Here is a 12,233-nt window from a genome sequence, read left to right as displayed (position 1 = left end):
ACATCTTTCTGATGCAAAATGTATCGTTCTTCTTTGTTCTCGAATTCTACCCTGAACACGTTATCATTTATTCTTATTTAACTCAAACTTTAAAACATTTTTTTTGGTAATGTATACTTGTAATGTGTAATCTGAAAATTTGAAAGACTGAACAAAATGTGATTTCAAACTTTGAAAGAAAATGTACTATGTTAAAATCAGAAATGTGTAGCATAAATTGAACCTAAACTAAACATACCTTTGCATATTGTGGGGGAAGGGGTACTCTTTACAAATCCACATTTGAAACACATGTTGACACCATATATATTAAAATAATGAAAAAACGAAAACATCTGTAAAATGGTTCAGACAGATAAAAAGGAGAAGGTTTCTGTATTCTCAACATCTCCCTTGCTTGAAGGGCTATATTTACACACATAGAGCTTAGGCAACTGTCACCACTGTGAATTCATTGGCTGCTATGTTAAGAACTCTATTGTGGGAAACAATTTGAAAGGAAGAGCTTTTGCTGTGAAAGTTTCAAGATCTGTTCAATGATTTGAAATATTTCCAATATGTTGGAGGAGACAGACTGTGTAAAACAGAGGAGGGAAGATCAACCAAAAATTTCAAATAGGGTTTTGTATATACTCATTGAGAACCTTTTACTGAAGTTCAAGACCTAGATTATTTTGTTTATTTTATTATTCACTAAAGTGTACCTCTGCCTCAAACTAGAAGTTAAGCGCCAAAATTCTAGGCATGTCTCTTCTCAAAGTGTTTCCAGGAAGATGGGAAACAGGAAATCCTGAGACTCTTGTGAGAAACTCTGTCTTTGGATTTTTAGCTCAACTTGTATAGATTTAAGTGTACAGTTTCATAAACTGTTCCATGGTATACCAGTCCTAAAAAATGCATCTTAATATAATTGCTTATTTAATGCAGGCTTCACAAAAACTTGACAATGAAATTCTTATTTTATGTAATCAAATTATAACCCAGTGCATTCCAGAAAACAGTGCATTGGAGTTTGGAATCAGCAGTGAGGTTTTGTGTTACTAATTTAACCCAAAGCTAAACTTGTTACAGAACACCATAACCAGGGGAAACTGACTACATTGTCTCCCCAATTTTAGAACATTGGGACTCTAATGTTGTCCTTCAGGTCAATCTCTGTATTCAGAGGTCTTCCTGTCGTGCTGAGGTGGCATCTCCCACTGTCCTGTTAGGGAGAAGACAAAAGAGAATCAATACAAGGAACCAGAGACAAAATAGAATTTCATTGGTATATTAAACAGAAAATTAAAGAGGCTGTAGGCAGAGTAGTACTTAAGAAAATCTCAGTTCAGATTTTTAAAAAACTGGCTTGGCAAACAAAGTTTTGCTTTCTTATGTGAGAATGATGGAGAGATTCAAATATTATGAAAGATAAATTCCCAAAATAATGATGTGGGAATCAAGAAGTACAAAGGAGATGTGAAGGTATTGTCTCAACTGTTAGTACAATATAAATGGGTACAAATAAGTAGAACTTGCATTTCACTAAATAAAGGAGATGTCATTTCCACAGCAGTGGGATAATATGGTTATATTTCTAGTTCAACTTGTTAGAAAACATGACGTTTATCCTGTTTCTGACATTTAATATCTGCATGATTTTGGACAAGATATTTAGATTATTACCCATATACTAGGGTAATAATATACTGCAGCTTATAATAGCTACTCAGTCCAAATCATGATATTGTTTTAAGCATCAAAGGAGATAACGGTTTTAAATGCTTCACAACTGTAATAGTATGTTGGAAGGATGTGATGACAAGTGGAGATAGTGTTTAGATTTTTTCTGGCAAGTAAGTTTTGGTTTCAAACCATTTTGGAAGTGATGAAGAGGAAGGGCTGGCTTCCAAAGTAGATAATAACCAATGGATGAGAAGAATCAAACAAAAGGCAACAGTGTTTTGGAGCCAAATCTGAAGAGAAGATGAAACAGAAAGATGAGTACAGTCAAAAGGAACAGAAAGGTCGAGACGAGACCTATCTTGCCTAAAGAAGTCTAAAAAGTTGTTAATTTGTTTACTAGGGACTTCCATTATATTATGTAGAAAATTACTGCGGCACAAAAGTCATTAAGGGAGTGCTCAGTGACGAAATGAGATGGGAAAAAGACTAGAAGAGGTAATTACCTGGGAAGACCTGTGGTTTGGAAACCCTGTGAGTGCTGCGTGACATGTTTCCGGTTTGCTTGTAGTTGCCATTCCTATCACTTGGGTTTCTAGATCCCTCTGAGACTCCCGTGATGCAGAGCAGGGGTCTTACTTCCATGACAGTCCCTTCTTCACTGTGTATAAACATCTCTTCTAATAAGATAGACTGTATCGATGCCCTTTGATACTTGGCAGTCCACATACACCACAAATTGTTTTGTGAATTATAAAATTAATGTTCTTGCCAATATGCTAATGTATATCCCTTTTCCTCAGGAAATGCAGGCTTTTTCAGCCACTAGTCAGTGTCGATTGTTTCCTTTGGCCATAGGACTTCCTTGACCAACTTTCCATGCCCAGCTCTTTCCAAATTATACTTTAAAATTATAGCACAAACTTACCTCCTGTATTGACATTTCAGATAGTAGCCATGTGTTAAGTACACATCCTCTTTATGAGGAATACATTGAAAGTAGAAAGTAAAGTCATTGAGGCAAACATCTGGAAAAAATGTATTATGTTTGAAACAGAAGTTCTGTATAAGCTTCTGTTTTTTGAGATTTTTGTTCCTAAAAATAAATCTTTAGACTAGGCATGGTGTCATTTATAGCTTGCATAATTACTGGATTTTAGTACCCGAGTAACTACAAGGTATAATATATTTTCCCAAGCCAGAATGTTACTGATTAGGAAAGCTGAATGTCCAGTGTGAGATTCTCATGTGTGCATCTGGCCCTGCACTCGGGGCACTGTCAGGAGGGTCCAAATCACATAAGCGTGCAGGTGTTTTCCAGGCTTTGCTTCGCAGGTGACTTTCTTGCCACACACTGGGCCACAGTCTCTTGGAGCAGAGGTTTGTTGGCAAAGCTCTGCAAAGTCCGTGTGCAGATCTCGCCACACTTCTTTATCTGTATGAGATCCTCAGATATTACATCTCGTCCCACACCATGTATGGAGCTGGAAATTTTGGCTCTTCAAACATACTCTATTTTATAATTTAAGCATTAAATTTATAATACTCCCTAGAGTCCCTTTTTTTTGAAAACTTATAGGAATGATTCAGAGCTAGATTTCTCCAAGGTAAATTAAGTGCCCGTTCTGGTGTGTTGCATTTGAATAACACCTTGTAAACTAAGGACTGACTGAACCCTCTGAAAACAACTGAGAAAACTAAATAGACCATTTCCCCGAGGAAAACTAGTGTATTAGACACTCTATAAAATGTACATGCTTTTTACTTCCAGTCAGTCTGTAAGATCCAAGCATGCCTCTGCATTCTCTATCATTTCTAATGTGTTAGCGGAACAGAGATCTGAGGAGGGAAGCTGCTTAGTTGAAGATGGCGTCACTCTAAAGCATCCCATCGTTTTGTGAGAGTGTGCTACCAGCCGGGCGGAGCCTTCCCTTGCTGAATCATGTACACGATGATCGGGGAACTTGGGATGCCAGTTAGCCTCCTCATGATGCTTGGATTATGAAATAAAATAAAGGACCAAATATAAAATATCCCAACTCACCGTTACTTTAGCTAGCTCATTTTCTGGTTCTGTGGCATCTGCATCATTGTACTATTCCCCAGTCCCACAGAACTCTAGTGAAGCTTGATCCATGTTAATGTTTTAAGAATGCCAGATGAGTGAGTGAGTGTTTTGTTCATGGTTTCTCCTGAATTATTTTATCTAGCCCTTATTGGATCCATTTACTTAGTGAAAGTGATTCTATAATTTCCCCAGACTAGAATTATCTGGGTTTAGTCAGCTACTCTGAGCATAAGATAACCACATAGAATAAATTATATTTAGGAATAGAAATTTACTCTGATGACATCTGGTTTAACTGTTCTGCATTTGATGTGTATGTGCATGTCTGTATCTTATGTTTTGACAGTATATTTTAAAAAAGATTATTTGAGAGGCAGAGTCACAGAGAGAGAGACAAAACGAGAGGTCTTGCATCCGCTGGTTCACTCCCTAAATGGCCACAACAGCCGGAGCTGAGCCGATCTGAAACCAGGAGCCAGGAGATTCTTCTGCGTCTCCTACACATGTGAAGGGGCCCAAGCACTTTGACCATCCTCCACAGATTTCTCAGGCCACTGGAAGACAGCTGGATTGCAAATGGAGCAACAGGACACAAACTGGCACCCATGTGGAATGCTGGCGCCTCAGGCGGAGGCTTCACCTACTACACCTCAGTGCCAGCCCTGAAAATATAATTATTCTTGAGTCTTTGACTTAAATATTTTCAGGGTAGGTATTCAGCCTGCTGGTTAAGACCTAACATCACACATCAGAGTGGCTGGATACCGTTCCCAGCGCTGGCTCCTGGTCTTAGCTTCCTGCTAGTGCAGATCCAGAGAGGCAGCAGAGATTGTTCAACTACTTGGGTTCTTGCCCCCCTCACCCCCGAATGGGAGACTTACATTGAGTTCCCGTATCCCAGCATCCTCAGCTATTGCAGGTTTTTGGGTAGTGAAGCTGTAGGTGGGCTTGCTCTCCCCGGCCCTCACTGTTTCTCTGCCTCTCAACTGATATAAAGAAACTATACAAATATTTTCATACTGAAATGCCTAATTAAAATTTCTAATCTTATACTGGTTACACAGCAGGTAGAGCATTTTCAGAACTAAGTCTTATTTTTTCCCCCTTGTAGTTTATTAGAACATAAAATCTTAGAAATGGAGGGAAAGCACAAGGAAGAGTTGGACACCTTAAAAGAAGAGAAAGAGAACCTCCAAGGCTTGGTTGCTCGTCAAACGTACATAATCCAGGAGCTGGAGAAACAGCTGAGCAGGGCCACAACCAACAACAGCGTCCTGCAGAAGCAGCAGCTGGAGCTCATGGACACAGTCCACAACCTTGTCAACCTCTGCACTAAAGAAGGTGGTAAGAATTTCTTCCTCATTTTGGTTTTGTAAGTACTTTATTTCATGCAAACAATGCAATAGTGAATAGAACTTTCTCCACTATATTGACTGCTCTGTAAAAAGAGCAGAATATTATTCTTAACAAGCATTTGTGAAGTTTTGTGGACAATCATCTCATTTTAGAGAGTGTATTGATAAGCTCAATTTTGTAAATCTGCAATAAAAAATCAATTCTATTGTTGTGAATAAATATTAGGTATTATGGTGTTAGATGGTTAACAATATAAGACAGAAATTAGCCAGTGCTAAAGAATGTTTCAGAGAGGAGGGGAAAGTTTTAGGACAGTTCCTATTTTGAAACTAATCTTAATTGTCTACTTTGTTGAAGGAGGAGTGTTTCTTTCAAAGAAAGGGGATAAAATTCCCATAATTTTATGAATGAGAAAGTGTTATTGCTGTTAAAAGTTACTTATTAAGGTCACTAGGCTTATTGTTACATAGGAGATTTAATCAAGGTATTTGGGCACATTTGTTCTGGGCTGTCTTTGTGGCAATGAAATTTATAAAGTTTTGATCACTACAGTATCTAAGGTCACTTAGCTATTGAAATATCTGCCTGTGTCTCTCTAAAAGACATCTGTCTATCCACTCATTCACCTACCAGTTAATGGATGAGGGTCTCTCTGTGCACCTGCCACTTAAAGCAGAACCTCCTCTGAGCCTCACTACAGCTCTTTAGAGCTTGGAGCTGATGGTCATCTTTTATACTTCTGTGCTCCAAATGGGATTCTAAATGGTGACAAGTAAAATAAAACACTACTTACATCTAAAAGCCATTGTTGTCATTAAGCTGTGGTTTATGTAACCATTCATGTAGAGGTTTAAGGTACCTATTCCATGTACATATGTGGCATCTGCTTTAATTTAATAGTAGACTTGAGCTATATGAAAATCAGCTAGATTTCATACTTTCATATATGTAAATATAGAGCATGACTTCATATTAAGTGATCTTGTTTTAAAGACATTTCACATTTCTCTATTACACTCCATTACCTTGAGTTATATCTCATTTAGATAGTCTAAACAAGCCTTTAATATACTTTGTAAAGTAATATTTTTTAAACAGTGAGTTCCCAGAGCTCCATTTGGGTGTGCTCAGTAATGTGATTGGGAAGGAAAAAACCTGCTAATCAGTCAGAGCCTGCCAAAACCCTGAGCTAGAGTCCACTGGAAGAAAAGTAGAGTGGGGTTTTGCCAGAGAATTTTAATAGAGCTCATGAGTATTTAGAAATTAAGTATTAATATGAGACATATCTATTCTCATATTGAACTGAATACATTTGGGGAAAGATTGAAAACACATTTTTTCTTATCATTCTGAGACATAAAGTACATGGGGCTGAGTAGTGAGGTCTTTTTTTACCCCATGACTTTAGAGATGTCAAGCCCTGATGATTCTCACAGAGCTCAGATGTCTGCCTACTTTCATCATTTAACTTCATTTTGAGTATTTATCTAATAAATATGTCTTAAAGCTTTTAGAGACAGGGTGTGACTTTAAAATTTCTGGCTGGGTTTTGAGTTTGAGTGCAATATCAGGCAACCAAGAATCTGTTCGATTAGAGACATTATGATGGCAACCATGATAGATACTACCCTTAACATTTATTCAGGGTGTGAGAAAAGTAACTGTATCTGTTTTATAATATAGCACAGCCAAAAAATAGTAAAAATAATAGAGTAAAATTGCCCAGTACTTCAACCCTCCAGATATCTATTTGCTTTTTAAAGATACAATCCAAAAATAAATTAGATTTTAAATACAGGATTTGTGATCCTTATATAAGGATACTGCCTGATTTTCCAATGGTTTCTACACTCTCATAGCCATTTATTTCATTTACTTTTTGTGAATCTTTTTTCTTTCTCTGTTAACCTGTGTGCAGTATTCTAACTAAATATTTCGGTTTTTTAGGACTCAGACACAAATTTCTATCAAGATTTTAATTTTCTGCACAAGTTTTATTTTTATTGGAGCTGTAATCTTCAGTTACTAGAAATTTAAAATCTAAAGTCACTAATAGCATAACACTGAGTTAAATATCAGTTACTAAATGAACTTTTATTTTATTCCAATTTGAAAGCATGGAGGTAAAACCTTTTGTAATTTAAATCTAAATGAATTTATTAACTTATTTATCAAAAGATTATATATTTTACTTTTGGATTCATATGTACACAGGCATTCTAAAATCAATATACCATAATAAATGGACCAAATTTTCTAAAATGTATATTTTAAAAGTGCCAACAATAGTCTTATGCATAATCTTATAAAAACATCATGGGCTGTGTCAGGATTTAGAAAGCTAAAATTTTTAATTGACCTTAAAAATATTTTACTTTGAATTTGAACCTCCAGCCATTGGTGGAGAAAGCTTGAGTGTACTCCTACCAGTCAAGAGAAGAAAATTTCAGTGAGTTTCTGTCATTGGCAACTAATCTGACCTTTACGAAGCTTTCATTTACAATGTCAGGTTACATGTGCCTACTTCATCAAGAAAGGGGAAGAATTACATTAGATGCTCAATATCAAACCAAGAACCCGGTGCTGAAGATGCAACTGACTTATCACATTTTAATTCCTTCTTTCTCTTTCAAGGGACAAAATTCTATTAAGCACACATTGCTGAAGTGCTATCTGTAAGCAAAACTTCCTTTATCAAAAGATGTCTGTGTATAATGTTGTTGAGCTTTTGATTATTGACAGTCATCCAAGAAACTTCTTTTAGCCTCAGATTTCTGATCTCTAAGATAGGATCATAATATGTATCTAACAGGTGTATAGTTCAACATAAATACTTACAAATGTAAAACTTTAATTATTCAGTTATATAACTCAAACTTATTAAAAGTATGGATTTTAAATATCCTCACCTTGAATAAACGACATGAGAGGTGATAAATATGTTGATTAGCATTATTTGATCTTTATGCAATGTATACATGTATTGAAACATTGCATTTCACTCATGTATATAATTATAATTTTCAATAAAAGAAATAGAAAACATGAAATTAAAATAATTTCTAAAAAATTTAAAAAGTTTATGTAAAGTGCATCATATGTGCCATAGTAAAATGCTCAACAAAATTGCAGGTTTTTTTTTTTTATTTTTGTGCTTATAATGCATCAAAGCCATATGATAAAAGAGCTTCTAGAAGTATTGGTTAGAAACATACTGTTTTCCCAAACATTTATTTAGTCCAGGAATTATAGATCTGTCTTTACATATAGCATTTTTGTTTATTTTCACAATACTTTTTCTACTAAAATATCTGATATGAAATCCATTTAAATTAAGTATAACTGATTCATTTTCTGAAAAATTCAGCAAGCTTTCTTTATTTCAAACAGGCAATGATGATATCTTAGGCAAATGGATGTTTCAAAATGAATTGCATTCACATATAAGTCTTCTGGGTAACACATTTATTTTTGTCTAATCTTCGTGAAAATGTGGTCACTTTTATTCTTAGAAACATTACCCACTAAAGAAATATTGTCCTCAGCCCTATCACAGTGTCAAAGCTTAGCTGGTTGCTTCATGTTTCTGGCAACTTATAGTTATTGCTGGAATTAAGTAGTTTACATTGATAATGTCATGGAAACCAGGTTTGGAATTCTTTGGGGAAGAATTTTCAAATCTCTATGAAGCCTTTACTAGTCATCTATCTAAGTGTTGATTAAAACAACATCATGTCCGTTAAATACATGTAGTGAATCTAATATCATGTGATTGAGAATTTACTGAAAAATTATGCAAAAAATTTAAAAAAAAGTATTTAGACTCCATCCTAAAATTACACAGATTGTCTCACTGTCCAAATCAACTTGGAGCACATTCCTGCTATACCAAAATGTGATTCATAAATTTATCTGTTCATTCAAAAAATAGTTCTGAACAACTGTTCTGTTTCAGATTCTCTTCTGGAAGATAAGAATGTTTATCCATTTTTATTTAACAAATATTTGCTAAGTTCCTCTAATGTGCCAGATATTGCTCAGATCACTGGGAAGAAGAAAAAAAAACCTGTATTTGGGTCTATTGCTTCAAGGAACCAATTTTATTCTAGAATTCTTTGCTAGCAGTAAGCCCAAGATATCTGGGCACCAGCAAAACAAGCAGAATTATCAGTCATGACAGAGACAGAGGATGAGTACAGAATCCATCATCTGTAGTCGTCTTGAGGTCTATTGAATTCTTATTGGACATTGCTTAAGCTTTATGTGGACTAACTTAGTCCTCACAGCAACAGAATGAGGCAACTACTGGGCTCAGCACCATTTTATAACCCCTACAGGGAATTTCAGCATTGACTTAAGGTTACATAGCTGGAAAGGGTTGACCTAGGATTAAAACATAGGCAGTCTGCCTCCATTGGGGACATGATGAATGAATCTTGAAAATGAAATCAGTGGAGGACTTCCCTGAGAGCACAGGGTTTATTTGCCAGGAGTCATGAGAGCATGGGATGGGGATGGTATATGTAAATTCAGTCTAAATCTCAAAATCAAGGCAGGGGAATGGTAAAAACAAAACTAGAGAGGCAAACTGAGGGATATCAAGGAGGCCAGATTATCCCCTTGAAGTCATGATGCATCCATTGTGAATATTTAATGATGGTGATATTTGCATTGGAGAATTACTGTAGCCACAATGTAGGAAAAATATACTGAAAAGTTGAGTCATTTGGAAGCAGGGTACTAAAGTTTGTTTCTGCCATTATTATGTCAGCAAATTCATAACACAAGTCAATTTTCTGAGCACCTTGTATATAAAAGTTTATTTAATTTTGATACCAACCCTATAAGATAAATGCTATTGTTAACCTCATATGAAAGATAAAGAAACTAAGCAAAGAATAATATACAGTGTCCAAATATCATACTTCTAGTAAGTGAACATGCTGAGCATTGAACCTGGAGAGTCTCCAGTGTTCTCGGTTGAGAAGGGAAGTTAGAGGCAATGGTTCTCTTTACATTTCAAAGTGACCGTGGAATGGAAATAACAAGATCAGAATCAAAGGGTCAAACAAAAGCAAAAGGAAAGAGAATTGGGGAAATTTGCAGGACAGCCACTTTATAGAATTAGAATCAAATATAATTTCTAAATGTCGGGGCTAAGTAACTGAGATAGTGTTGATGGCATCCCTTCAAGTCAGCAACATGGGAGGAAAACTTGCTTATCTTTGGACGTGTTGCCTGAGGTGCCTGTGGGACAGTGGGGCAGGCAGGATATGGGAAGCCAGGATTCAGGAGCAGAATCTGAGTGACCACATTGATGCTGTGTCCTCAGAGGAGGCAGGTGGTGAAATCCAACTGATGTGCAAAAAAAGCAATGACTGACTTGTGGGGGCCACGCATTCATTGGCAAATGTGAGCTAAACTGCATTCTTTTCTTCCACTTTTCCAACCCTGTATGTAGTGCACACACCTAGGCCCAAGTTTGTGTACAATTTCAGAGAATTTACATGCACATGGTGCACAAGTTTGTGTATGGGTTTAGAATATTTACATATTGACATTAGCCCATTTCATAAAATTATGAATGTAAACTCAAAGACAGAAAATTTGGAATTCTTTAAGCTACAGGTTAAAAAAAAAGAGGCCAAAAGAAAGGCATAGAATTAACAGTAAAGACATTTGGAAGTGATATGGCAGAGGAAGAAAGACTTTCAAAAGCTACTATTTTCAGTGGCAAGTAAACATATGGTAAAATAAAAAGTAGAATGATAAATGAATTTTAGAACTGGGATGTGACCTTTTGCAGGCAGAATTTTGGTAAGCTACAAGGTTCAACTGCAGAGTTTGAAGATGTAAATAAGAGGGAATGAAAACAGAAATCATTATCTACTCACATTCAAGAAGCTCCAATGTGAAAGGGCAGTTAACATTTTTAGGTAGGGAGACACAGGGTAGGGGAGAATAAGAGAAACTTGATAATAAATTTAAGAGACATGAGCATGTTTATACACTTACACATTTCCCTAATAGATTCAAGCTTTGTAGAGGAGCTTCATACAAAGCTCATTTTTAAAATTTCCTTCATGTCATCTGAAAGACATAATGACTGGTGCTACACATTTTTAAGTAATGGACATGATTTGGGCTAATGCGTCTTTCCCAGGGGATGATTTCTCTGTTAGGGAACATTTGATCATTATTTTTGGTCCTCTGGCCTTCTTTAAGGGGGAAATGAGGCGTTTTCTTCCTTCCCAGTGCTGAGGAGTCATCTGGCTCTGCTCGCAGGATAATTCTACCATCTGAAAGGAATTTACCTCCCTTGCCTTGTCTATTGAGTCCATGAAGTAAATCATTTAAGTCAAGAGACGAGATAGTTTGGACTGCAAGTCCCTTGAGTTAAAAATGACCCTTAAAAACATCACAAGTGATGGGAGGAAATTAAAACTTTCTGAATGTCACTCATATAAACATTGATAAAGGATAGAAAATATCATTTTCATTGACTGAGAGAAACACTTGACTTTTCGATGACTACTTGTAATGTACAATGCAATGTTAGGTAGAAAAAGAAAGAAAAACACAGGAAGCCATCTGCTGAACACGACAGTGAGTACTTGTCCCTATTTAATGAGGAGAATGCTTTATCTTGACAGAAAATTATATGTCAAACATTTACAATTTCCTTAAAATGAACCACACTATCTAGCACTTCCTTTCATAAAACCCAACGGCTTAAGGGGAAAATGACTGTTTATTTTTGGAAATGGTATATTTCTCCTTTGTTCTGGAGCACGTTATCTGCCTTTTGAAAAGTCGTAATTTCTTTAAAAAGAAAAAAAATTGTGTGAATAGTAGATAGCCAAACTAATGATAACAAAATAAAAAATAATACAGTCCTTGACCTCTCCCATGAACTCTTTCTAAACCACATCTTTTGGGGGAGATTGAAATTTTGTCGTTAATTCTCTCTTGGAATTAGAGTTTCAACTTCAGAAACTAGAGGAACTCTCTTCGAGGGATATCTCCTGGTTCCAGCTGGGCCTGGAAGTTACCAGGGGAAGCACAACAGAAAAACGAGGGTTTCTTTGATGTTCCAACATTGCTGCACCCCTTCTCCTCCTGTTCTTTAATAGCCCTGTTGACAAAA

At 36.1% G+C, this 12,233-nt stretch overlaps 1 protein-coding gene across 2 annotated transcripts in view; it reads left to right on the top strand.

Annotated features, from left to right (window-relative positions):
• Positions 1 to 12,233, top strand: part of ANGPT1 (angiopoietin 1) — a 253,480-nt gene that overhangs the window by 171,195 nt on the left and 70,052 nt on the right. The window contains exon 4 of one of the 2 annotated variants that reach the window (XM_008255828.4): positions 4,842 to 5,071. In XM_008255828.4, the coding sequence (XP_008254050.1) occupies positions 4,842 to 5,071 (230 nt within the window). Of the gene's footprint in view, positions 1 to 4,841; positions 5,075 to 12,233 lie in introns of both variants that reach the window. The other variant, XM_008255827.4, reaches the window with a different exon arrangement.

This window comes from Oryctolagus cuniculus, chromosome 6 (genome assembly GCF_964237555.1).
Source record: "Oryctolagus cuniculus chromosome 6, mOryCun1.1, whole genome shotgun sequence".
In the NCBI taxonomy this organism is placed as follows: domain Eukaryota; kingdom Metazoa; phylum Chordata; class Mammalia; order Lagomorpha; family Leporidae; genus Oryctolagus; species Oryctolagus cuniculus.
This window is presented reverse-complemented; position numbering and strand designations above follow the sequence as displayed.